The following is a 26,623-nucleotide window of genomic DNA, read 5'->3' as shown; positions in this document are numbered from 1 at the left end:
ATGTGCGATGAAAACCGAAGACACCGCAGACGAGGTGATGACAACAAGCAATCACGCCCTAAGTACCTATATGCAGCAGAGTACCTGCATATAGACAATACCACCAACGAAATACGCATCATCTTAAATATTATCCTGATTCGCTCCGGTGACGATAACTGCACGCGGACGACGTGTCGTCTTTTGTGTTTTAACAGCACCATGCTGACCAAGTCAGGGGACGACAAATTTTAAGAAGAAGATCCCATTGATGTAAGAATCTAGCTTGAGTTTCAAAGATATGTCAATATTGATTTGATGACTTTAAATATTATTTCATTCTGGGGATCTGGCATTGAGGAAATTAAAAAAAAAAAACAATTGTAGGTACCTATGTGTCTCAGGATTGTACCCGCCTTTCCGTCAGGCGATTTCTGCTGAAACGGACAAGGAGTACGTAGGTACCTATTTATGTTATTTCCCTGTCCCTCTAAGCAGTAAGATAGAGTAAAGTGTCCGCAGTAAAGGTAGATATAATAAACCCTTGGCCAAATTGCTTCAATTTACTGCTTTTTGTACTGATTTTATTATAATTTTCAAATCTTTAGTTCATTCATAGGAATCATAGGTATAAATGGGATAGGAGGAATTGTATATAGGAACACATTGTGGCCTTAATAACAAGGTGATTAATTTTACTGATAGTATTTATTGCATACCTATTCTTTAAAATTACACTTATTGGATATCACTTTTGCCTTATAAAATATTAAGGACATACTTATAATTTATCTACATAATTATACATGTACACAGTCTTATAAAAACCTTTGTAAATACTTAATTATTTTAGATCATTGTGACGACTTGTTTATTTAAGTACTTAATTATTAAAATAAATGCTATTATAAGTAATAACTACCTATCTAAATTATATGAATTACATATACCTACTTAGGTTTTTAGCTAAAAAATTGTAAAAAAGGAATAAAAAATTTACCTATAACTAATTATTTGTATTGGTTGAAATATGCTTATAACTACTAGGTAAGTACTAGTAAATAAAACGACGTATTATTTCATTTTAGAATATTCTACTGCGAGAATATAGAATAATAAGTAACTAATCTTTGGCACGTATAACTTTGTAATACCTAAATACAGTAGGTACGAAATAATTATATTTCTAATTGAGTAATTCAGCATTACAAATTACAATACCGCCTACCGCCTATCAGACAGGGCCTGCAGTTCGCCCAGCACCAGCAGTTCAATTATCCTAAACACATTTTCTATCTCCTACCAGTACGACGCAATTAAATCAAAGGATCACTAATTATAACCCAGACCGAGTTATAATTAGTGAATGAATGACGACCATCAACTTTTCATAAGTACATAAGTGTAAAGTTTAAGATAAATTTGTGGATAAAATTTGACAACTGTGGGCGCAGCATGGTTCCATCTTTATCGCCTGTCACTATGGCCGTCTCTTTCGCACAAGAGCGACAAGCGATAAAAAAGCGACCGTGCTACCGCCGCTAATGTAGATAACGCTGTACGTGTACGTCTCCGTAAATTATGTGATAGCTTAGGTTGTCAAAAGTTGGCGTTTGACAATCAAGTGACCACAATACCTACATATAGCGCTGTACTGCATAGATTTCAGAAGTCAAAGTACCGGGCACGATGTTTTTTAGACTCGACATCTCTTCCTCTACTAACGAAAAATTTAAAATATTGCGGTCATCGTAATTTGGAGTTGCACCTTAACCGCTACGTGAAGCAGGCCAGCCCGAGCTCGACGCGGAAGGCCTGCTGGCCGCGGCCCAGGTCGCGCACCGCCACGTCCAGCAGCGGCAGCCGCCCGGACTTGTCTGTTGAGTACTCCACGATGGTCTTCGCCCATTCTTGCGACTTGTACTGTAAATAGACGTTAAATTATACACTTATATAGTTATATAGTATCACTCCATTAGCAAGCAATCGTAGGTAAATTCTTTTTTAGGCCTGGGGCTTATCCAAGATGACAATCGTTGATAGAAAACGCCAATCGAAACTTGGATAATGTATGGAAATAGTCACGTCATGTTACTTTTCGTAGCATCTGTCATCCCGATACAATTTTACTTTTCGTCGGTAACGTGTTTGTTGCTGTACGGTTATTGATATCTTGGCTAGGCTGCCCAATATAGGTAGGTACATAGCTGGGCAGAAGTCCGTTAATCCGTTAATCGTTAATTAACGAAGTTAAGTTTTCGAGTAACGGATTAACTTTTAAGTTAACTTTAAAAACCTGTAACGGACTTGTTAACTTCCGTTAACTTTCCTTAAGTCCGTTAATCGTTAATACCTAAGTACCTACTCACACCAAGGCCGCGCGCTGCCGCGCCGCGCCGATCACGTTCCGACTAGTTTGCGTTAGGTTTGTATGCAGTGCAACTTTATATAGCGCGAATCGTCGCGCGCTTGTACTACTGACATTACATACATACATAGTCTAATATTGCTTACCCCGTGCGCCGTATTAATTTTGTTATTACGAGAGTATGACAGAGTCGATCGCGGCAACCTGAGCAGTTGCCATATAAGATACACGGGTGCGAGCGAGACAAATATAACAACTTACTTACTATTCAAGACCGAGCGTCAAAATTTATGATTATTTCTACTAGTTTTATTTCCTATTGCGTATATTTACGATTTCAAGTTAACGATTAACTTTACCTTCCGTTAAAACTTTTGAAAAGTAACGTTTTAACGTTTAACGAAGTTAACTTTTTATTTAACGGATTAACGAAGTTAACTTTTTGATTAACGGTGCCCAGCTCTAGGTAGGGACTAAATTGGAATGCACATCGGGGATACATAACAGCAACAGCACTCTATGTGGCTAACAAAAAAATTGTCCGATGCTTCGTCGTAATTTTTGCGAGCAGCTTGAGACCACAGAGATGGTGGCGCGTCTCGGAGTCGTAGCACCGACGGCGTTGTATCACGTTACATTATATATACTAGTGGTAATTGTGGTAAACTCACCTGGCAGTCATCCAGCACTGCCGAGTATCGCAGGCGGTTGTTGGCGCGGGGCAGGATCTCGGCGTCGTTGTAGGCGAGCAGCTTCAGCCCGCGGCGGTGATGGTATGCTTCGGGGTCGTAGTAGCCGACAGTGTTGCGGCAGTGCAGCGTCACGTTCTGCGCGGCGCGGCCCGACAGCAGCTGCAGGTACGTCAGCTGGCTGTGGTCCGCCTTGTAATTGATCTGAAATACAAATAAAGACGTAGGTATTTATTTATGAAAACATGTGATGTTGTCTAAATTTGAATACTTATAGGTACACAGAGATAGGATTATTTTACAAAGTAAAAAAAGATAATAAGCTGAGAGCGACCAACTGAAATATGAGGTCCATTTTCTAAGGCTACTTTATGTCCGTCAAAGCTATCTCTTCACCGACTTTGCAGCACAACCTGTAACTTGCTAAGTCGGTGAAGAATTAACTTAGACTGACTCGAATCAAGTAGGTACCTACTTAAATAATAGGTACTTAACCTTTTCGCCACCTCGTCAATAACTACAGTAATAAAGTGTCATCAACGCCAAGTCACAAATTGGACCTAAACAACCCGTATAACATATCAAGTCGTGGCGTGTGTGGCACGAAATGTACTGACTTTGTATCAAGTCAATGGCGGCGAAAAGGTTACAGTTAATAGTGTAGAGAAGATACAATGGAACAACTTAGGCAAAAAAGTACACAAGTTTCGAGCACTCACAGTGAAGCCGTCTTCCAGCTCGCTGAGCCAGACCTCCTTCTCCTTGCCCTTGTAGGAGATGTCCTTGGACTCCATCGGCTTGGGGTAGATGCAGCTGCTGCCCGTGTCCATGTCGCAGTGCACCAGGATCGCGTCGTTGATGTCGCCGCCGTTCGGGTCGATCCAGTACTGACCTGGAATGTTATCAAAAATGTTGTTAACAACCATACTCCTCATAATCTGGCCATCTAAAATGATAATGGCGCTGGTTACAACGTTTAGACACTAAGAATCGGTTGCGCCAAACTGTTTGTCGTCGTTAAAGGGTTCGCAAAATTTTATTGTATAGAAAGTTTCATAGTAAACCGCCGCGGCGCGCCGGGTGACGTTAATCAGTCTGACAAGTTCGGATGGTGCAACTGGCAGTAAGAGACTAAGGATGATTTTAACCATAAGTAAAATAGTCATACAATAGCGTGGAAAAGCTTCAGAACGTTCAACCTTTAATAGAGATTGAATATTCAATATGTATTTGAGACTCCTCTGTTTACAGTTAAAGCAACTCCTTAGTTTCAACGCACCACTCTTAAATCCGGGGTGATGATATTTGATATCCCCACAGGTCTTGCCGGGCGCGTCTTGCGAGCCGTCTGGCTTCAGGAATTTATCCAAGGACACCTTTAGACGTTCGTACGCCTTAGTCACTATTTCTTTGCGCTCTGCGGCTGTCATGTCGTCCTTGAAGAAACGCGATGGCAGCAAGTTGGGATCGTCGTTAAGTGGGTCGGGGCCTTTAATTGAACCTGAAAATTTGGAATTATTTAGTATTAAAGCTATTAGTCATAGTGACTCTAATTGGGTGAAATACCTACAGATGTACTGATGGCTAAATTTTATTATTTATCGCATGAACCTCAGGGTAAAGTTTACCCACAGATAAAATATGTCACGTACCTTGTTGCATCATTGCAGCAAGAGCAGCAGCGTCGTAAGCCAGGCCTTCACCAGCGGGTCCGGGAGGGCCCGGCGGCCCGGCCGGTCCAGGAGGCCCGTGTCGTCCGGGCTCGCCTGCGGGTCCTCGGCCTCCGGGCGGGCCCGCCGGCCCTTGAGGGCCAGGAGCACCATCGCGCCCGGGAGTGCCTGTATTCAATTTTTTGCAAATAAGTAACTTAACTGAACTTCAGTGGAAGTGAAAAGAGTTTTCTTGTCATTTTGACTCAACTGCGCCACAACAATGAGCAAAACATCTGTTTTTTTTTTTAGGAAACGTTAAACCGTTAATACGTACCTCTAGGGCCAGAATCGCCGTCTTTTCCTGGTGGTCCCGTCGGTCCGGGCAGGCCTCGTTCTCCCACGCGTCCCGGTGCACCGACCATTCCCGGCAGGCCTGGGAGGCCGGCGTGCCCCTTAGCTCCATCTAACCCAGCTTCGCCTCTCTCTCCTTTAGCGCCGTCGAGGCCAGGAGCTCCCTGCTTGCCGGCTGGCCCTCGAGGCCCGTCCACGCCGGCGGGACCAGCTTCGCCGCGTTGTCCGCGCTCACCCGCCGGACCAGGAGGTCCAGCTTGTCCCGGAGGACCCTAAAATCAAAGCCTAAATGTGATGTATCTGTAAACCCTGAGCATGTGGCATTCAAGCCGTCTCTTGAATGAATTAATGGAAACTAATATAAAAACTTTTACTTATTTACCTGTAATCCAGGTGTACCGGGAGGTCCAGAAATACCCGGCTGCCCGGCCGGCCCCTTGTCTCCAGGCCTGCCAGGGATGCCCGGTTGCCCCAGCTTCCCGGGACGTCCCTCTGGCCCTTGCTCTCCCATAAGTCCGGGTGGGCCTTGCAGTCCTGGAGCCCCTATTTGACCTGGAGCACCATCAGCACCTGGTTTGCCCGGGGTTCCGCTTTCACCCTATTGAAATAATATTTTAATAAAATATTAAATTATTTAATAAAAAAAACTAAAAAAAACATTAAGGGCCACTTGCACCATTCCACTTACCCGAGGTTAACCGGTTAAACCTGGAGTTACCATGGTTACCATTGCAATATTTTTATTATATTAAATCAGTGGGGTTAACGGTCTGACCGCTTAAACTCGGGTCAGTGGGATGATTCAGGTGGCCGTAAGAATAAAAAAACATAAAGTACGCAAAAAGAAAAAAAATCATCTTAATTACCTATCTTATATGTAATACCTGAGCTCCACGTAATCCTTGAGGTCCGGGCTGTCCTGCCATCCCCGGCAAGCCACTTGGTCCTCTCTCTCCTGGCGGTCCCGCAGATCCTGCGGGACCCTGGGGTCCGGTCTCGCCCTCGCTGCCTCGCTCGCCTTTGACGCCTTCTGGACCCTGAGGACCCGTGAGCCCTTGGGGGCCAGGGGCGCCCGGTCTGCCAGCATCTCCGGTTGCTCCTTTTGGTCCGGCAAGACCGGGTGTTCCCGCCGGTCCAGGGCTTCCTTGAGGACCCTATGAATATAACACGATTTAAGTCATTGTTATCGCTTTTATGCAATGTCAATAATATTCATGCTAATTATCCGGAAAAACGTATAACAATATATATATTTAGACTACAGGGCGAAGGAGTTTATTAGCTCGGTAACTACATATTATCATTTATTCTCACCTGCGGTCCAAGGTCACCGGGTCTTCCCGGCAGACCAGGATGTCCTGATTCTCCTTTAAGGCCATGCTCGCCTCGTACCCCCTTAGTGCCCGCTAAGCCCGGAAGGCCTCGCAGGCCGGGTTCGCCAGCAATACCTGGGCTGCCAGGAGCGCCTTGTTGGCCCTTGGGTCCGCTGTAGCCCCTGTCGCCCTTGATGCCGGGCATGCCCGTGAGGCCGGGCGAGCCGGGCATGCCTTGCGCGCCCTGCAGGCCCGGCTGCCCGCGCTCACCGGGCGAGCCGTTGGCGCCGGCTTCACCGGGTGTGCCGGGCGCACCGGGCTCGCCTCTCTCGGCCGGCTCACCAGGGGGCCCGGCCGGGCCCACAGGTCCTTGAGGACCTTGTTCTCCTTGACGTCCTACAATAAAAGCAAAGGAGAGTTTTCTAGGAAGAAAATGTATACAGTGAGAATCCTCGATGAATGGTGGAAAATGTTATCCTTTTGATATTGTGAAAGACTAAGGCTATGGTTCTTATTCTCAATAATTATGTGTTTCATGGACCCAAGCGGATTAGAATGAAATTTTCATGCACCGCAAGAGAAAATCTGCCATGCGGGCAAATACTCAGTGAATTTAGTCCTATTTTCAGAGTAGCTCTTATATTATGGACCTTAAAGTCACGACGACCCATTTTGATCTTGCAAAGGCCCCGAAAACCCTGTCGCCAAAAAAATAAGCTAGTAGGACTGTGGAAGAAAAAGGATCAACACAGTGCCGTAAAATCGTGTTGTGAACATATGACAAAAATTACAGTTGCTTACTCACCAGTAGGTCCATCATTACCCGCGGGGCCCGGTGAACCGCGTTCGCCTTTTTCGCCTGAGGCTCCAGTGGGTCCTCTTGGTCCCGGCAAGCCCAAAGCTCCGGGGTGTCCTTGTTGACCTTTGCTGCCTCTCGGACCTTCCGAACCCTTGTATACAATATTCATAACGTTATATTTCTTCATGAGAAGATTGAAATGATTAGGTATTTTAGCTCATAAATAATAAATATAATAAATAAATATTTCGGCACAATCTTACACAAATCGACCTAGTCCCAAACTAAGCAAAGCTACACATTACATACTTACGTACATTGAGAGATAAATACTTAAATACATAGAAAGAACATCCATAACTTAGGAACATTTATTCGTGATAAACACACATCAAATAAATATCCTTACCGGGAGTACCTATAGTCTATACTAATACCTACTTACCGCGGGTCCATCAGGTCCTTGCGTTCCCACGTCGCCCTTCTCGCCAGGCGCTCCCGCCGGCCCAGGGAGGCCGCGGTCGCCGTTGAAGCCCCGCTCGCCCCGCGGCCCTGCCGGCCCCGGCGGGCCCGCCGGCCCCGCCACGCCCGGCTCGCCATCTTTGCCCGAAGATCCGGGTAAACCGGCAGCTCCCGGCATTCCCTAAAATTATAGAAGTATTATATGATGAAATATCATTTGATATTTACCACAAGCTTTTCGGTGAAGGAAAACATGGTGAGGAAACCTGCATACATCTGCGAAGAAATTCAAAGGTGTATGTGAAGTCCCCAATCCGCATTGGGCTAGCGTGGGGACTATATAGCCCAAGCCCTCTCGCGCATGAGAGGAGGCCTGTGCCCAACAGTGGGACGTATATAGGCTCAAATGATTATAATTATTATATATTATATGTAGGTATATACCTATAGTCAAATCAATTTATTTTTTCGAACTGTCTAACTAAACGATTAGTCACTATGGAATCTACATACTTATATGAAAAAACAGAACAAGTGACGTCCCGGGCAAGTTACCTGTTTTTTATTTATAGTTGTTTCCGTTCCGATTTATTAAATAATAATTGTGTCAAACAATAACTGCGGTCTATACTTTTCTAATAATTTTCTGATGCTTTATATCGTGCATGCTGGTGTGAAATAATTTATTTTAAATACTTACGGTAAACATTCCTATTCCTATTGGGGACCAATTTGTGGGCTTTAGGTATTATGTTTTTTCTGTTAGTTGTGTATTTGTATTATCTGTTGTCACAAAAAAATTTATTGAAATTAAATTACATACGTGTTTTCATACTTTATCTTCAATTTAGTCTTCTAGGCGCAAAATAAATAAAGCGCCGCGCTTCGTGCTGCTGATAGATTGCACTATTTACGAAAAAACATCGAACATAGTGTGGTATCGCCATGTGTTCCGTAAATAAACGTGATTTACTTATAGCTAAAGTGTCGTAATTAGTACAGTAACTAAAACGTACAGGGAAACCTGTCGAACCCGCAGGACCAGCCGGTCCCCTTTCACCAGCAGGCCCTGGGAGACCCTGTGCGCCCTGGCTGCCAGGGCTACCATCCCGTCCTGCATCACCCTTCCGGCCTTCAGGACCAGGCTGGCCCATCTCTCCATCTTTTCCGGACTCGCCCTAAAAAAAGAAGGTTAAATTTACTCTCTCGGTATGTTTCATAGGTCTGCTTTTCACATTAAAACACAGTTTTTATTACTAACTTGCAATCCTCGTTCGCCAGGGCTCCCCATGGGTCCAGGGGTTCCTTGTAAGCCTTGAGGTCCCATTTCTCCGGGTCTACCATCTGCTCCAGGTATACCACGATCTCCAGGCGGCCCTTGTTTGCCGGATATTCCTGGTCGCCCTACTACACCTCTAGGACCTTGCAATCCTTGAGGCCCTGGTCTTCCAGCGTCACCAGTAATACCTTTCTCACCAGGCAACCCAACATTTCCTCTTTCACCTGGTTGGCCCCTAGCTCCAATCGGGCCGTCAGGACCGGGCAAACCTCTCAACCCTGGTTGACCTCTTTCTCCTTGAGGACCAATGTTACCAGCAGGTCCCCTAAGTCCTCGTTTGCCGCGTTTGCCCTCAGATCCTACACTTCCTGGAAGACCACGTGGTCCTGGAGCACCTGGCTCTCCTCTGATGCCCGATTCACCTCTCATACCTCTTTCTCCAATTTGACCCTGAAAGAATTAAATAAGTAGTCACCTATAATTCAGCACGTGAAAAGATGTATATTATAAAAGTATATTATTTTTTTAAATGCACTAACCGGTTCTCCTTTAGCGCCATGAATTCCTGGGTCGCCAGCTACACCGGGTAAGCCTCTGGGGCCAGGGAAGCCTTGAGGCCCCGCATTTCCTGATTGTCCGGCCACGCCCTTTTCCCCAGGGATACCGTCGCGACCAGCGAGGCCCTGTGGACCGGCATCTCCCGGTTGCCCTGGCCGACCTGATTCTCCCCTCGGACCTTGCATGCCTTGGCTGCCCTGGGGGCCAACTGCGCCTTGCTCGCCCTTCAAGCCTGGGGCGCCTGGAAATCCTGGAGAACCGGGTTTTCCAACGTTGCCCTAAAATACAGTCAAACTTGAGTTACATTTCAAACACCCTTGTCCAACCCAATAAAAAAACAAGTAAATGTTGCGAAACCAACATTCAACAATCATACAACGAAGCTGTTTATGGAGTAATGGAAAATCAAAATAACTAAAAATCTGGTGCGAGTGTAATATTCTGTGAAGTCCATAAAGTACTTAACTCTTTACCAGGTTAAGGAATATAAGGAAATTTTGACGACTGGTCTGGCCTAGTGGGTAGTGACCCTGCCTGTTAAGCCGCGGTCCTGGGTTCGAATCCTGGTAAGGGCATTTATTTGTGTGATTAACACAGATATTTGTTCCTGAGTCTTGGGTGTTTTCTATGTATTTATGTATTTGTATATTATATATATCGTTGTCTGAGTACCCACAACACAAGCCTTCTTGAGCTTACTGTGGGACTTAGTCAATCTGTGTAAAAAAGTCCTATAATATTTATTTATCTATTATATATTTCCCACATACGACACTACAAACATGTGTTCTATTTTCGATCATTAAGACTAACATTCGATCGTCATTTTTGAACTGTCAGCATGGTAAAGGGTTAATAAAATAACATACCACAGGTCCTGGTGGTCCAGAAACACCGTCGATACCGCGCATGCCGGGAGCTCCCGGAGAGCCTTCGCGACCTCTCTCTCCACGAGGTCCCATCGGGCCCTGAATAATCACAATAGAGAAAGTACAAAGATTAATCGGAGAAACATCACTTAATTCAACTTTAACACATTTTTAAAACAAGCTTTTTGGTTATAGAATTTATCATGTAAGGTGTGTTTCACCAGAGTCCTTGCCAGAGCAAATCCACTTACCACAGGTCCCGATGGTCCCATCAGTCCAGGCTGGCCGGTCGGTCCCTTTTCTCCAGCAAGTCCCTGTTCGCCCTTGGCGCCGTCCTTGCCGTCGTAGCCGCGGTGGCCCTTCAGGCCCTGGATGCCGGGCAGGCCCGGGGCGCCGCGCGGGCCGGGCTGCCCCGCCGCTCCCGCCGGTCCGGGTTCGCCGTCCTCGCCCGTAGCTCCCTACAACATTACTGTGCTGTACCAGAACATGTCTGGCTATCGACTTCTACTGTTATGATCTCACCCAAATAGGTATATGATGCTTGGCAGGAGATTATGAATACTTACCTAAATTGTAAAGTTCTGTTTTATAACAATTTAATGCAGTATTAAAACCAATAAATCTTAAAGTCTATTGTCTAATTAAGGAAGCCCTGCCGGCTTCGCTTGGCTAAATATATCAATTATTCCTAATTTTCTTGAACTAGCAGTTTAAACATAGCGGTTTTATAGATTCTCACATCTTTTCCAGCTAACCCTTGAGGTCCTCTTTCACCCGGGGGTCCTTGCTGCCCGGGCAAACCCGGCTCTCCAGGCTCTCCTCGCGGTCCCTGAAAACCCTGCGGTCCTGGTGGCCCTGGTGGTCCTGAAATGGCATTTAACAGTCACAAATGGTAATAGCTGTCATCTCAATAAATATTTTGAGTTTTAAGGATATAAATTGTATGAAGATAACAGCTGTCCCGTACCCAAACTATGTCAAAAACACTATATCGTGTAAAAATAACACGATAAATTCCGGAGTGCGGGTGTGAGATAAACCTGACATCGGGATAACCCGATTACTCGACCTATCGGATTTGACTGCATAGGTAGTTCTCCAAAGATTACGATGTTTCGTCTTACCCTGTATGCCTCGGATGCCCGGAGCGCCTACAGAAGCTTGCATATAGTTATATGGGTCGAATGGTGGTCCTTTATCTCCATTACTTGCAACTTGGCGTCTCAGATGATCGTTCACCTGTAAATATCCAATTAAAATTATCGTTTAAGCTACATCAAACTCGAGAGGTTTCTAGTAAGAAAGAATGCTTAGAAATAAAATCTAATAACCAATTTGATATGCTTTGTATTCGTCTTAAGGAGGCTCTTGAGAGTCTTGAGGGCCATCAGGGCCGTGTGGCCGTGTCCCCCGCCTGCAGGGCAGCGTCCACAGTAGACTACTCACATCTGGCAGGGGGCCGGTAGGGCCGGGCAGGCCGGGCGCGCCGGGGACGCCGTTGGCGCCGGGGGCGCCGGGCGGGCCCGGAGAGCCCGCCTCGCCCACTGATCCAGGCATGCCGCGGACAGATGTACCCACTACAGCCGCATGGCCGTGACCTAAGGAAACATGTGAAAGTATTCAATCGAACGTCTGATTGTACCATCGGCAGTAAAAGTGCATGGCGAATTTATCAAATTCATTCATAATTTCTCCATGCAATTTCGCAGGTCACTAAACAAAACCGAATGGAATGCAGGAGATCGTGACATGACGTGAACGTGACGAACTCACCGAATAAAGGCTTCGTCACACAGGCGCGTTTTGCGGACGGGGCGTGAGCGGGCCGCGAGCGTTTTATATGTAAAAACGGCGCGCCCCGCTCACGCCCCGCCCGGAAACGCGCCTGTGTGACGAAGCCTTAAATGGACATACCGCATCAAATCAACAACGAAATGCTTACCTACTCACGCCGCAGAGGAATGTGTGGAGCAACAATAAAGAGCTGTAGTTAAATGGTTTTCGTAATAGGTCGTAGATCATAATACCGACCACTCTGTTAATAGTCAAACTGACCTACCGTAAAACCACCCAACTATGGTTCAAAAGCTCCCAAGTCCCAACTATGGACCAAAAAAACCCACTCAGACAAAACCAAATAGGACAATTTGGTATGTATTGTGTACTTAATAATTACGTCTTGAAGTTCTGAACCATAGTTATAGTCGGTAAGTACTTGTTATTTTAATTAATAAGTATTGGTGGATACACGTTTCTTGAGGTCAATTAAATAAGGGGTCCTTTATGTTAACTTCCGGTTAAATGACTCACTTAATTACGCGTAATGTAGGTAAGTATGTAACAAAAACACTTCTTCTTCTTCATCGCATTGTCCCGGCATTTTGCCACGGCTCATGGGAGCCTGGGGTCCGCTTGGCAACTAATCCCAGTAATTGGCGTGGGCACTAGTGTAACAAAAACACGAAGTATGTATAAATTATAAGTATAACCATAACATTTTACCTCCTACTATTTCAAGAGTGAGGTACTCGCTGACGACGGCTCTTCCCGCCACGACTCCGGCGCACACGTAAGTTCCGCGGTCATCATCGTGGGCGTCACTTATTACCAGCGTATTTCCGCTTTGTCTTATTCCTTTTCCGAATACGCCCCCTTCCTATGGGAATTCATAACAAATATTTAGGTATCCCACATGATTTTATAAAAGTAGGTAGATTAAAAGAACCATCTACATAAGAATGTAGAATCAAGTAGGTACCTGCCTTATTAAATTGTATTTACCTTTAATTTAATAATGTGTAAAAATCGTGAAAGTTTAAATCAAATACTGCAGCAAAAATTACCTTGCTCCACTGGATAATCGGCACAGGGAATCCCTCAGGAGAGCAGTCAACAGTCCGGCTTTGTCCTCTTGCTATCCTCAGCTGGCGCTCACTAATTTTAACTCTAGAGGGCCCTGCTTGTTCCCCTAAAAATTAAACATTAATAAGTGATGGTGGTGTGAGTGAGTACCTAATATGTATCCAGCAAAGATGATCCTGGCAGCAAAGTAGTGTCTGCGATTATAAACCACCAATGCGCATTAATCGGGACTCAATTTTGCACCGCACCGCTACCTTGTTCATCTGTGGGGACGTAGTTACCTGTAAGACAGGCAGGCAGCACGGAGCAGTTGGTGCGGCCGCCGAAGCACTGGCAGAGCGTGCAGTTGTTGGGGCTCCAGGTATCGCCCTCCCCCCACGAGCGGCCTTGGTCGATGCAGCGCGGACTTGTATCGCCGCCTGTGCCATATGAACTAATTATCGCAGTGAATCTTGTCTTGTCAATTCGTCGATGAGGAATAGCTTTTGATCGGTCATACATAGAATCATAGAATCACTGAGTAATGCGTGTCACAAACAAGTTATAAAGAAAATTACATGTGTCAACTCTGTCTCGTTTCATTTTGACAAAAGGTGGTCGGCCAAGACGATTTCGTGTTGATAAACCAGTTAAATGTAGGTACCTACCTATTAATCTATTTTCTTGGGATATAAAAGTCTTTTAAAAAAATACAACACTTAAACACACACTTAATTATTTCAGACCAGTTTTCAGACTGTATTTAAGTAGGTACCTACTTGGTAGCAGATTATGTTACCAAACTATGGTTCATTTGTATGTATATATACTTGCAGCTTCAAAATGACATAAGTATATGGCTATTAGGAGCAATTTCAAATCGTATTGCATAACCTACATTGTTTGTTATATGTCAAGTTAATATAAGTGTATATTAAAAAATAAAATACCAGTACTCACCTACAATATCGACGGTAAGATAATCAGTATTGACGGAATGTCCGTCCACAAGTCCGGAGCACACATAGTTTCCCCGGTCTTCGTCTTGGGCGTTAGATATAATCAGCAGATTACCGCTTTGCATTGTTCGCTGGCTGAGACCACCTTCTTCCTGTATGTGTAGTTACAAAAAAACATTCTTTTTTACTTTTTTTTTGATAAATAAAATGATGATTTCAGAATCAGAATCAGAATCAAGTATTTTATTCGTGATAAACTTAAAACTAACATTACATACAAGAGTATAACTAAAAACTACAAATATTCAAAAACTTAGTAAGCGTTCAAGTTTACCACAACCATACCTTGGTCCACTGGATAACCGGGAGAGGGTAGCCTTCGGGAGTGCAGTCTACTGTCCTACTTTGTCCCCTGGCCAGCCTCAGTTGGCGCACGCTGACTTTCACTCTAGGGTATCCTGTCTGTTCACCTAAACATAAAATTTAGCCCATTACCAAAAATCACCGACTTAAGCAGCAAAACTCGTCCCTGCAAAGCAAGCGAAGCGACATATTAATTTAAATATATTTTTTTAATCAACTTAATAGAAATGAAAATATACCTACATTTCACAAGCATAACATGTCTGCCCCGTTAAGAAAACAGAGTTACCTATTATGTATTATGTAGGTTTAAGTATTTTGTACTTATTGGTTTTATCCAATCCAATGACAGCGAAAGCAATTTTCCTTTGCTCAGTATTAATATATTAGGCCTAAGCCTCGACTTTCGAACTTTGTCATGTATTGTGCCTACCCTGTAAACTGGAAGGCTGACAGAGTATTCAGCAGAAAACATGTAATTTTATTACTTACATATTATTTTGTTGCTATCCAAACTAAGTTGCAACTATCGGCCGTATTCTAACAATGCTATAAGATGCGATACGATACCGATCTAACAGTGTCAAAAGTGACATTTCTTCAATCAAAAACGTCACTTCTGACACTGACAGATCGGTATCGTATCGCTGTGACATCTTATAAGCATTGTTCGAATTGGTTTTATTTCCTAGCGCTACGCCGTAGCGCGTAGCGGTTTGTAGCCGTAGGGACGATGTTTCGTAAAGAAATCGTTAATTCATTAACTGCTAAGCTACGCTTACAGTGCTAAGTCGTACTATAGAGTAGTATAGAGCATAGTTTTCCCGTCATGTAGAAAAATGCTTCGTACAGACAATAGACGTTACCAAATGGACTACAAACAGGACAAATAATGCTGCATTTCTTACTCTCACCTCTAGCTCCAATGGACACAGGTCTGCGGGTAGGTCCTGAAATTTCGAATAAAATTAGTAAGTAATATAAATATTTCTAACAAACCTTTTGGATAGAGTCGGACCAAAAAAAGTCTGCAGCGGATTTGATAGCCCACGCAGTGCAAGTGTTGTTTATACGTCATAATTTCATAGAAGTTTGACGTTTAAAATAACACTTGCACTGCGTGAGCTATCAAATCCGCTGCAGACTTTTCTTGGTCTGACTCTAACTATAATTTACTGGTAACAATACTAATAATAATTACAGGTCAGGCACTATATCTACTGAAAACTAAATTGAATATAAGCCAGTATAGTTAGACCAAGATACTCGTAAGTCTGCAACGATTTTGATAGCACACGCAGTGCAAGTGTAATTTTAAACGTATAAATAACACTTGCACGACGTGTACTATCGAAATCGTTGCAGACTTGTTTGGTTTGGACTCTAGAAGCTTAGGCAAGTCTGAACAATCACCTGTTCCTAATCCTCGGAAGTCTCCCAAATCCGCTTCGGTCTCTGAAAATATATTTCGTTAGAAAGTTAAGTAGAGTCCAGACGAGCTGGGCAAATCGACCGATTTGATCAGGAAAATAATTGGCGCCAATCTCATCTAGCGTCCACACGTAGGTACACAATTTAATCACCAATTTGCATTCCATAGATACTAACTTCGAAAATTGACATTTTTGTGTCCGCACCTGCTGATTTGATCGGGGAATCAAATTGTCATTTGCGTCTGCACGGCCTGATTCGATCTGACAATTTCATCAGATTGGCGAAAAATTGTCTCGTCTGGACTCTACTTAAACAAGTTATCTATTTATATTAACTCACATTTATAGACGGGTCTAACGCGAAATCTATTTACGCGTTATCTATTTACTTACAATTACTCCATAAAGCTTTACTTTTGCTCTAAATCGTTTTGTAAATTAATAATAAAAAGGTGTAGGTATGCTTAATAAGTTGACCACTAAATAATAAGCTTTTGTCAAAAATTTTTGTGCGCACATTTACACATATTCATTATTGACTGTACTTTACGCCTAAAAATTGTTCGACTAAAAAAAAACGATTCATATGAGCCCAAACTCGAGCTCGCTCGTCTCTCGTCATTAAAAGACCAGCTCGAATTATTCTATTGTCGCATTTTAGTCTCTGTTACCATTACTGTCACATTCTAACAAGCGGGTAAGTGCGAAAGTGACGGGCATAGTGACAGGCGATAAAATGGAAACATGCTGCCACCGCTGGCTAATAGTGTGTTAAAAATATGGATACCTACCGTACTCGTCATACGTAGTGACATCTCCGTCGCTGAAATTAGGGTCCTGAGCTTGCGGAAGGGCCTGGTCGTTTGCGGGTTCTGACAGCTCCTTGCAGGAGACCTGTAGCAGCAGCAGCGCCAGCGCGGCCACCTGCCACGACATGTTGCCTAAAACAGGACGGTTTCCAAGCTCAATAAAATGTTACCCGCTTCCTTCAGTTAGGAGCAGTATTTGCAGAACGTATCTCGTCGTAGCAAAATCTATTTAAGTAACCGTTTATTAGACTTTTAGTGTTGAGATTGTCTTTGGTTATTATCTATGAATAAACAAATGAGTACTGACACACGTCAGTCACTCCACTCTCATTGAAAATATCTAAAACACGAAATGTTGTAATATTATATTAAATAAAATAATAACTGTGCGGAGTCATAAATACTTTAATTAAAAAGCCCATAAACCTCAACATTCTGAATTATTATGCCGCTGATAAACTGAGACGTGTTCCGTATTTCTAAATTACTTTACCGAATGTTGAGTGGTTACGCAGTTTATTGTAAGAAATAAATTTAAATCGGCATTGTATTTAATTATGCACGAGACAAAGCGTGCCGTTTGAGTTAAATGTAAAAAAAAGCGGCCAAGTGCGAGTCGGACTCGCCCATGAAGGGTTCCGTATTTAGGGGATTTATGACGTATTAAAAAAAAACTACTTACTAGATCTCGTTTAAACCAATTTTCGTTGGAAGTTTGCATGGTAATGTACATCATATATTTTTTTTAGTTTTATGATTCTCTTATTTTAGAAGTTACAGGGGGGGGGACACACATTTTACCACTTTGGAAATGTCTCTCGCGCAAACTATTCAGTTTAGAAAAAAATGATATTAGAAACCTCAATATCATTCTATATACCCCACACGTATGGGTTTGATGAAAAAAAATTTTTTGAGTCTCAGTTCTAAGTATGGGGAACCCCCATTTATTGTTTTTTTTTTTTGTGTGAAAATCTTAATGCGGTTCACAGAATACATCTACTTACCAAGTTTCAACAGTATAGTTCTTATAGTTTTGGAAAAAAGTGGCTGTGACATACGGACGGACAAACGGACAGACAGACAGACAGGCAGACAGACATGACGAATCCATAAGGGTTCCGTTTTTTGCCATTTGGCTACGGAACCCTAAAAAGGAAAGGAGGTTTATTTGGACGAGCACATGAGGGGGGCAACAGTATCTCGCCCGCCCGCTTTTTCTAACTAGTTAATTTTCAACAAATAAATCCCTATCAACGAAGTTAAAAAATAAATGGACTGATTAATAAGCAAGATAACTTATAACCCTTTCTTCTAAAAATGAACATCGTCAATAAGTCGATCTTTTAAATCAACTTATCATAAATTATCGGTTGCGCCCGATTTTTAATAGACTGCTGCAATAAATATCAATGATTAGCCATCAACTGGCCCAAATAAATCTGTGCATAGAGTCGCTGTATTCCATAGCGACGATCCGGGCCGGCCCACTGACCCGCGCGCCACTCTACATCTGTTTGTGTAGAGATGACAGAATCAATTGGCGACTCATAATTAATTTTAGCAATGCAACCGTTGCGTGAATGAACCAATTTGTTTATTGGACAACTATGAGAGGCCATTGCCCACTTTCGTAAAAGATTTCGGCAGCGCAAGGACAGTTGACGAGGTTGGTCCATTAGTGGCGATGATTCTAATGAAGTTAATACTTATTGAGTGATTGTATTGTCCAAGATTTTACTTGTTATGTGTTTCACAATGACTCTTTCAGGTTTAACCCGGAGGGAGAACCCGGGCTCAATTAAAGACTTAACAAATCTCTTGTAAACATGCATAAATTGCACCTAAAATGGCTTGACTGAAAATGTGGAAAATTTACATAATGGTACGAAAATGGCTTTCACGGTAAATGTCTTTTGAAGAAGGTTTTTTCGCTTGTTCGCATATAAGAGAATAAACGACACGCGTCGTGGACTAATGGGTTCTTCATATAGGTACGTCGTGTAAATCCCGGGTGATGTTTGGTCGTTGGTCGCTAAATTTATCACACTGCCTACCGATGAGAAAACACTCGCTTGTGAAAAAATTAGCTAATCATCGGTGGTCGGCAATGTATTCGCTATGTATAATCCTTACGGTGGGTGTAGAGTTAACTATCGCACCGTAAGCGGTGTCCGAAACTGCAGAGTTGTTGTGGACTGCGACTATTTTATTAAGGTACGTACTTTAAAGCTTGTACTTATTTTTTTCTGAAGTAAAACAGGCACAAACAACTACACATATAAAATATGCATAGTAAAGGTAGGTATAGGATGGTCTGAAAATATATGAACGTCCACTTCAATATCAAATACAAGAAAGAAATACAGAGCCGTATGATCAAAAAATTGTGAGCATCTTGTTCGTTCCGATGCGAAAATATCCCATCAATCAAGTTTTCTTTGGATAGATATAATAACCAACATAAACCTTTTCTAAAAGGATGAGAAGATCTTTTCGTCTGGCTGTCAAATAAATGGATATTGCGGTAAAACGAAAAATGCTGCGATTTGTTCGGCCAGCTCAGCCGTTAATCACAAACGCCAGCTTCAAGATATGAGGGTGAACGAGGGCTTGCGGTTTCAGGATTTGAGGCTTTGGCGCTGACATGTAGTGTCCCTGACTGGCCGGCGATAATTGATAGCATACATACCTACCTACTACATTATACACGCACGAAATAAATCATTTTGATATTTAGGTTGTGGTTTCTGTTTATCTTATAGTACCTATAGGGGGTGCTCCCGAGTCGATAACTAAACAAAAGTTTTCGCAGATAACCGGCCGACGACCGGTCTGGCCTAGTGGGTAGTGACCCTGCCTGTGAAGCCGCGGTCTTGGGTTCGAATCCCAGTAAGGGCATTTATTTGTGTGATGAGCACAGATATTTGTTCCTGAGTCATGGTTGTTTTCTATGTATTTAAGTATTTGTATATTATATATGACACCGTAAGATTGTTAACCCGTTAGTTTATAATCTAACGTAGGTTAGGTTAGTTTATAATCTAACGTAGATTAGGTTAGTTTATAATCACCCTACCGTCAGTTTATAATTTAACTAGCGAGATTAAAATCTGACGAGTGTTTACAATTTTACGGTGATATATATATCATTATCCGAGTACCCACAACACAAGCTTTCTCGAGCTTACCGTGGGGCTTAGTCAATTTGTGTAATAATGTCCTATAATATATATATATTTTTTTATAACTGGCAAAAGTAAACAAATTTACTTATATTCAATCACGTTATCTCGTTAGTGATAAAATGCTAAAATTACCAAATACCAACTTAATTGCATATGCATTTGTTTGTCGAGATTAATTGCATGTGTTAGCTAATTCTTTATTAGAATATTGAGAAAAAGCATAGAACCTAAACTTCCAGCTACTCCTCGCCGAAAATCCTATCCTATAAGCTTTGTCAAAAGTGTACCAACAGCTATGTAAATCAGATAGTAACTTTAAGTTAAGTACCTTTAAAAACAATCCATTATTAAACACTCTAATTTTTCGAAACTCTTTTTAGGTGTTTCATGAGAACAACCCTTAAATAAGTAGCTATTTAAGGTAGTATAGTTAAAGTAAGTGCACTCACCTATATGTCGTGTGTGGGGGATGTGCGGGCGCCGGCCCGCGAGTACTGTGCCGGTTGTGCGCACGAGCATAAATACTACCGCACTGGCCGCGCAGGGGATCCCAACCCATCTTAGACAAGGGACCTTCCTTCACGATAGACGCAAACAACATACCTAGACAACTGAAATCAATTATAAACCTTTGTTCTTGATGTGTAATTAGATTTTTTGATGCGAAACCAATACTAAAGGATACCTAAATAAAATTAATGACTATAGGTATACGTAGGTATACAGCGTGTATTTTTAATATTACCTCAAATTTTAACCAGACGTAGGCGTTAGTGCTATGAACCGATATTGCTAGAAAAAAACTCGTTAACTATGATTTTTTTTTCCTTAATAAAATAATTCAGCACGCAATGTATCGCTACTTTGTCTTACTGGCGTGACGTCACAACTGCCACAAGTGTTAACTTATAATTGCTGTCAAGTCAACAATAGCCGACATTGTGTTTGGTATAAGTTTGTATAAAAAAAATGATTACGATTTACACCATCTGAGGTACCGATTTTCCACATGTATTGTCATCCTTGAACCTCGAGGCAGGCGACACAACGGCGTAACAGTGATTGTCGTACCTTTTCCATATCAACTTGCTGGAGATTTTCAATTACATCTGTAATTTTTTCCCGGAGTTGTTCGACAGTCGTTCTAGGTTGGGAATAAACTTCATTTTTACCGCTCTCCATGGGTAGTCGAGCGGCGTGAGGTCTGGCGAACAAACTGGTCAACGGCGGGGGCCAAACCACGTCTGCATACGTTCAGCTTCCGGCAATGCGTTAACATAAATAACATAATCTGCTAAAGTGCGGAAGTTATCGACACCGATTTAAGGAGACAATCTACGTCAAAGCATATTATTTTCTTTTTTGTAATTCAGCTTAATAGCGTCATATCTTACCAGCCAGTAAACAGTAATGTGTAAAAAACTTCTATGAATTTATGACGTGTAAACATTGATATAGTATAAAGAACTGGATACCCAATCAGCCGCCAAAAATGGCCCCACAAAAGTGATGTCAAAACAGATTATGCATTACTTTTTCGTTTAGTCTTGTTTGAAACGCTCAAATGTGAAGTTGTCAACAATTACGAAATGTGCCGTTAAAATATGTAAAAATAACAATGATAAAACAAGGAAAAAGGATGGAATGTATTTCTTTCAGTTAGTTTTTTGGATAGCATTAGATAATTGATGTAATCTGGTGGTAATTTTATGGTTTTGAATAAATTAATTTGTTAGTACCAAAGAAGGGATGTCAAGGAACAAAAATCTAATGAGTCGATGTGAGGTCAATATTTTTTTATATTTTTATATGGAATTCATAAGAAATAATATTATGTTTAAATTCAAGATTTCCAAGAAAACCTATGCGACGTGCAAAGTGGACTGCTATTTAATTATAGCAAGAGATAGGGGTGATGCAGTTTTAAACAAGGCAAAACGGCACTTGTGTGTTCGGCCCATTTCCCTGTTTCCGACATATACACCACCAATAAGGGCTTATATCGACTAACTGTAAATGCTAAACCTGTCTGAACACAGTGACAACCACAGGATTTTTTTTATAAAGTATAGGTAGACTTTATAAAAAAAATCCAATCAGTATCTAAATGTCCCCGTGCACCCGTGTTATGAGTAAATGTAGATCTTAAATACACAGTTATTTAATAAGTAGAATTTATTTCAAGGAAATTAGTATTTAAAGACGTATACTTACGAATTAAAAATTTAATTTGTTTGAATTTGAACCACGAATTAATTTTATTTGAGCTCCCGATTAAATTAAATTTGTTTTCTTACTTCAATTGGTCTTCCTGTACAGTAATACATATTAAAGTGTACCAAAGTGACTCCATTCGTTCATTATTCTCGTTTGACGTTGTTTGACGTAAATACGTTACGTTTAGTGCCATCGGACTAAATTTTTTAACAGTGTTGGTGCTTATGTTTGCAAATTTGACACTTAATGCTTACGACATTAAGCTCTTTTCTGTACGAAACATTTATCTTGACTCAATATTTATGTAAGCGTTTTTATCATAAATGCAAATGGTGCGAAACGTCATTGGGATCCACATTTCTTGACGTTTTTGTTCTGCTTTGTGTGTCTATTTCTTTTATATTAAGTCAGTGCGTGTAAATAACACTTGCACTGCGTTATATTTATTGCTGCTGCTGCTGCTCTTATTAGGTACATACTATCTTTGTATACCAAATTGAAGGCAATAAAATACTTACTTTACTATTATGTTTTTGTTATATTCATTCCACTCTTCAAAACCTTTTCTACATAATATTAGGTCTACTTGGGCGGTTTACGAGTCGTTTTTTTGTTTGATATCTTGTAATTAAAAATCTTTTATAATTTACAAGAAATCAAACAAAAACTTTACTTGTAAACCGCCCAAGTAGACCTAATAACTATGTGGGGCGAAAGTACACGTGTGGATGCATATGTACTTAGTTGTCCACGCACACATACATACTTAGTTTTGACGGACAATCAGAGTTGGTGCTTTCAAATGAGTTTCCATAAAATGCTTCAAGAGGGCTCTCTTTACCTATTATACTTACTTTACTCTTTGGCATGGGCTATCAAGATCGCTGCAGACTTTTTTTGGTCTAACTCTAGTCTGCCTGAGTTGCTGAAATTAGTTATTAGAGTCTGTTCGGAAAGAGAAGAGTCGTGGAGTGTATTGGGCTCCATACATTCCACGACTCTTCTCTTTCCGCACATACTCTATTAGGTTGATAGTTTGTATTAATACCTTAAAATTTATTTGGAATGAAGTGAATACTCCTTAAACAAACTTTTTATTCAAGTAGGTAGCTATTTCTGTGGTAGGTATCGGGTTGAAGTGTGTCATTGACGTTAGCTAGTCAACCCATTGTTGATTATTTACTATCTTCCTTACAGTGCTTAGTAATTTAAAATAATGCTAATTTAATAGTAGAATCATTGGTTTCATAACGATTTCAGAAGAATAAAAAAAATGTAGTAGTATGAGATGAAACTTTATGTGATTTGTTCGTTGCAAGACAATTGTTTTGTAATAAAATGGTAGGTAAGTATTGTTTTCTAATAAGAATTATTTGCCTTTAATTTGGCTAGTTAATTTATTAACAGCAATAATGATTCGGTTTTGGCTCCCAAGCAGTCTCATGTAGGAAATACGTAACGATAATAACTAAACAATACTAGACCCTTTTCTTTCATGTGTCAAATAAGTGTACGCAATACATTGCTGCTCCATAAATTTTGAAAAAATCATTACGCTAATCGGTTCATAGTACTACGAGGGGCGTTCAAAATATTCTCGGTATTGATATCTTACGACCTCTTCTAAAATTTCTTTCGTTACTGGCCGCTAAGGTTTGTTCATTGACATTAAAAAAAAGTATAATTCGAACCGAGATAGTCTTTTGTTTTTCTGCAATTGCTGAACAAACATGAACATCATGTGCGAATTGACAATGTTAACTAAATTAGAACATCGATGCGTGATAAAATTCTTGACAAAACAGGGTAAAAATCAAAAAACCATAAAAGAGGAAATGGATTGTGTTTACCGTGAGTCTGCTCCTTCTTTGTCTACCATTCAAAAGTGGTCAAGCGAGTTTAAACGCGGAAGGGAGAGTATTGAAGATGACCCTAGACCTGGCCGGCCTGTAGTAGCTACTTCACAAGAAAATATTGATAAAGTGGAAAAACTTATATTGGAAGATGGTCGAGTGAAGGTAAAATCTATAGCACAAGTAACCAATCTCTCTATTGGTACCGTACATGATATTATACATGACCATCTTAATATGTCAAAAGTAAGTGCAAGATGGGTTCCGCGAATGCTGACTCGGCTTCAAAAAGACATGCGTGTAGCTTGTTGTTCCGATTTTATTGACCTGTGCGGTGAAAATCCTGATGAGGTGCTGCAAAGAATAGTTACTGGAGATGAAACCTGGGTTCATCATTATGACCCAGAGAGTAAACAAGAGTCCATGCAGTGGCACATTAAGGGTTCAGCTCATCCCAAGAAGTTCAAGGTCATCCCTTCAGCTGGCAAGGTCATGGCCACGATATTTTGGGATTGTGAAGGAGTATTACTAATCGATTATAAAGAAAAAGGTGTAAATATCACAGGACAGTACTACGCTAACATTCTACGTCAATTAAAGGATGTAATTAAAGAAAAGAGGCGAGGAAAGTTAACCAAAGGTATTCTGCTTCTGCATGACAACGCCCCCGTCCATACTGCTCATATTGCCAAGGCAGCTATTGTTGAATGTGGGTTTAAAACTGTTACTCACCCACCGTATAGTCCGGACTTAGCCCCCAGCGACTTCTTTTTGCTCCCCAATCTTAAAAAGGATCTGCGTGGAAATAAATTTTCTGACGATGAAGCATTGAAGGCGGCAGTGGAGGAGCATTTTTACACGAAAGATAAAAAATATTTTTACGAGGGATTAAAAAAAATAATTGATCGATCTTTTAAGTGTATGAACATAGGGGGGGAGTATATTGAAAAATAAAAATATCAAACTTTTCGTACTTGTTTGTTTTCATTCTCATACCGAGAATATTTTGAACACCCCTCGTAAAATCTACGTTTGGTTACGGTTTGAGGTAATATTAAAAATACACGCTGTATAAGTCCACGTATATGATGAATGTAGAGTCAGTCTAAGTTAACATTGCATCGACGTAACTAGAACAAAGTCTACACTTTGTGCCATTATAAGCGTTACATTGTCATATAATGATGACATTACCTCACTTTGTCATTGTAAATGCCATATAGAGTTAGCTTAGTCAGACTCTACCTATCTAAAATATTATTAAAGTTGCTTAAATTCATATGGATCTAATTGCACATTAGATGAAAAAAAAAATAAGCAGCCCGCTGCGTGTAATGTTGGTAGTCCCATTTTTCAGGCAATATTTAGGCCGCAGTTTGGCGATGGCGGCGCGCACCAATTCCTATCTTGTTGTTAAATCGCTTCTTCGGCACTCGTCTTCGCTTACCACCATAAGTGTGGCCTCTGGGTCCACAACAACCATACGTTATCGGAGACCACACTTGTGCTGGTCTACTTAACGCATGTGCTCGATAAGAAGCGGAACGCTAATGCTGTGATATGGCGATGACCGCTTTTCAATTACGCGGGTCAAACGGCGCTCTTTTTATTACCATTTCAATTCAAAGCTAGACGTCTAGAGAAAGCGTTGGTTACAGTCTAGTTTAATTTCTCACAGTTTTATACACACAGTTTTCACAAGTTATATGTAATATCTGGGAGACCGAGCTTTGCTCGGAAAACATATAAATACTCAAAAAGTCGCGTTTTCCCAGAGATAAAACCTATAGCTAGATCGATTTTCGCCCCCGAAAACCGCCATATAGCAAATTTCATCGAAATCGTTAGAGCCGTTCCCGAGATTCCCGAAATATATATACATATAAATAAATAAATATACAAGAATTGCTCGTTTAAAGGTATTAGATTAGATAGATAGATTAGATAGATACTCATTTAGATGGTCGCAAAAATCGAAATATACGTTTTTCGCGGCATAAACGGCCGTAACTTTTTTTACAGCTTCAAGGGGCTGAGTATATGGTTTTAATTTCAACTCAATACCTCCACGCGTTCCCGAGATAAAGGGTCTTGACAGACAGACGGACGGACGGACGGACAACGAAGTGATCTTATAAGGGTTCCGTTTTTAGGGTTCCGTAGCCAAATGGCAAAAAACGGAACCCTTATAGATTCGTCATGTCTGTCTGTCCGTCTGTCTGTCCGTCTGTCTGTCCGTCTGTCTGTCCGTCCGTATGTCACAGCCACTTTTCTCCGAAACTATAAGAACTATACTGTTGAAACTTGGTAAGTAGATGTATTCTGTGAACCGCATTAAGATTTTCACACAAAAATAGAAAAAAAAACAATAAATTTTTGGGGTTCCCCATACTTCGAACTGAAACTCAAAATTTTTTTTTTCATCAAACCCATACGTGTGGGGTATCTATGGATAGGTCTTCAAAAATGATATTGAGGTTTCTAATATCATTTTTTTCTAAACTGAATAGTTTGCGCGAGAGACACTTCCAAAGTGGTAAAATGTGTGTCCCCCCCCCCCCGTAACTTCTAAAATAAGAGAATGATAAAACTAAAAAAAATATATGATGTACATTACCATGTAAACTTCTACCGAAAATTG

The 26,623-nt window shown here is 41.4% G+C and overlaps 1 protein-coding gene across 1 annotated transcript; it reads right to left on the bottom strand.

Moving 5' to 3' along the window:
- Positions 1-1,689: 1,689 nt before the first annotated feature.
- LOC134655406 (fibril-forming collagen alpha chain-like) lies at positions 1,690-16,855 on the bottom strand. The gene is made up of 27 exons (XM_063510871.1): positions 16,707-16,855; positions 15,896-15,937; positions 15,397-15,432; positions 14,465-14,589; positions 14,121-14,271; positions 13,463-13,600; positions 13,163-13,287; positions 12,822-12,975; positions 11,766-11,917; positions 11,444-11,558; positions 11,059-11,183; positions 10,571-10,777; positions 10,320-10,418; positions 9,432-9,728; positions 8,875-9,342; positions 8,630-8,791; positions 7,597-7,794; positions 7,158-7,302; positions 6,354-6,748; positions 5,924-6,193; positions 5,422-5,637; positions 5,023-5,311; positions 4,689-4,874; positions 4,316-4,537; positions 3,756-3,928; positions 3,019-3,240; positions 1,690-1,902 (listed from the first exon to the last, which is right to left on the bottom strand). Exons 1-27 carry the CDS (start codon positions 16,849-16,851, stop codon positions 1,756-1,758), a joined length of 5,004 nt encoding a protein of 1,667 aa, XP_063366941.1. The 5' UTR covers positions 16,852-16,855; the 3' UTR covers positions 1,690-1,755.
- Positions 16,856-26,623: the final 9,768 nt, after the last annotated feature.

The sequence above is a fragment of the Cydia amplana genome, chromosome 2 (assembly GCF_948474715.1).
Source record: "Cydia amplana chromosome 2, ilCydAmpl1.1, whole genome shotgun sequence".
In the NCBI taxonomy this organism is placed as follows: Eukaryota; Metazoa; Arthropoda; class Insecta; order Lepidoptera; family Tortricidae; genus Cydia; species Cydia amplana.
Note: the sequence above shows the minus strand (reverse complement) of the source record. Positions and strands in the feature narration are given on the sequence as shown.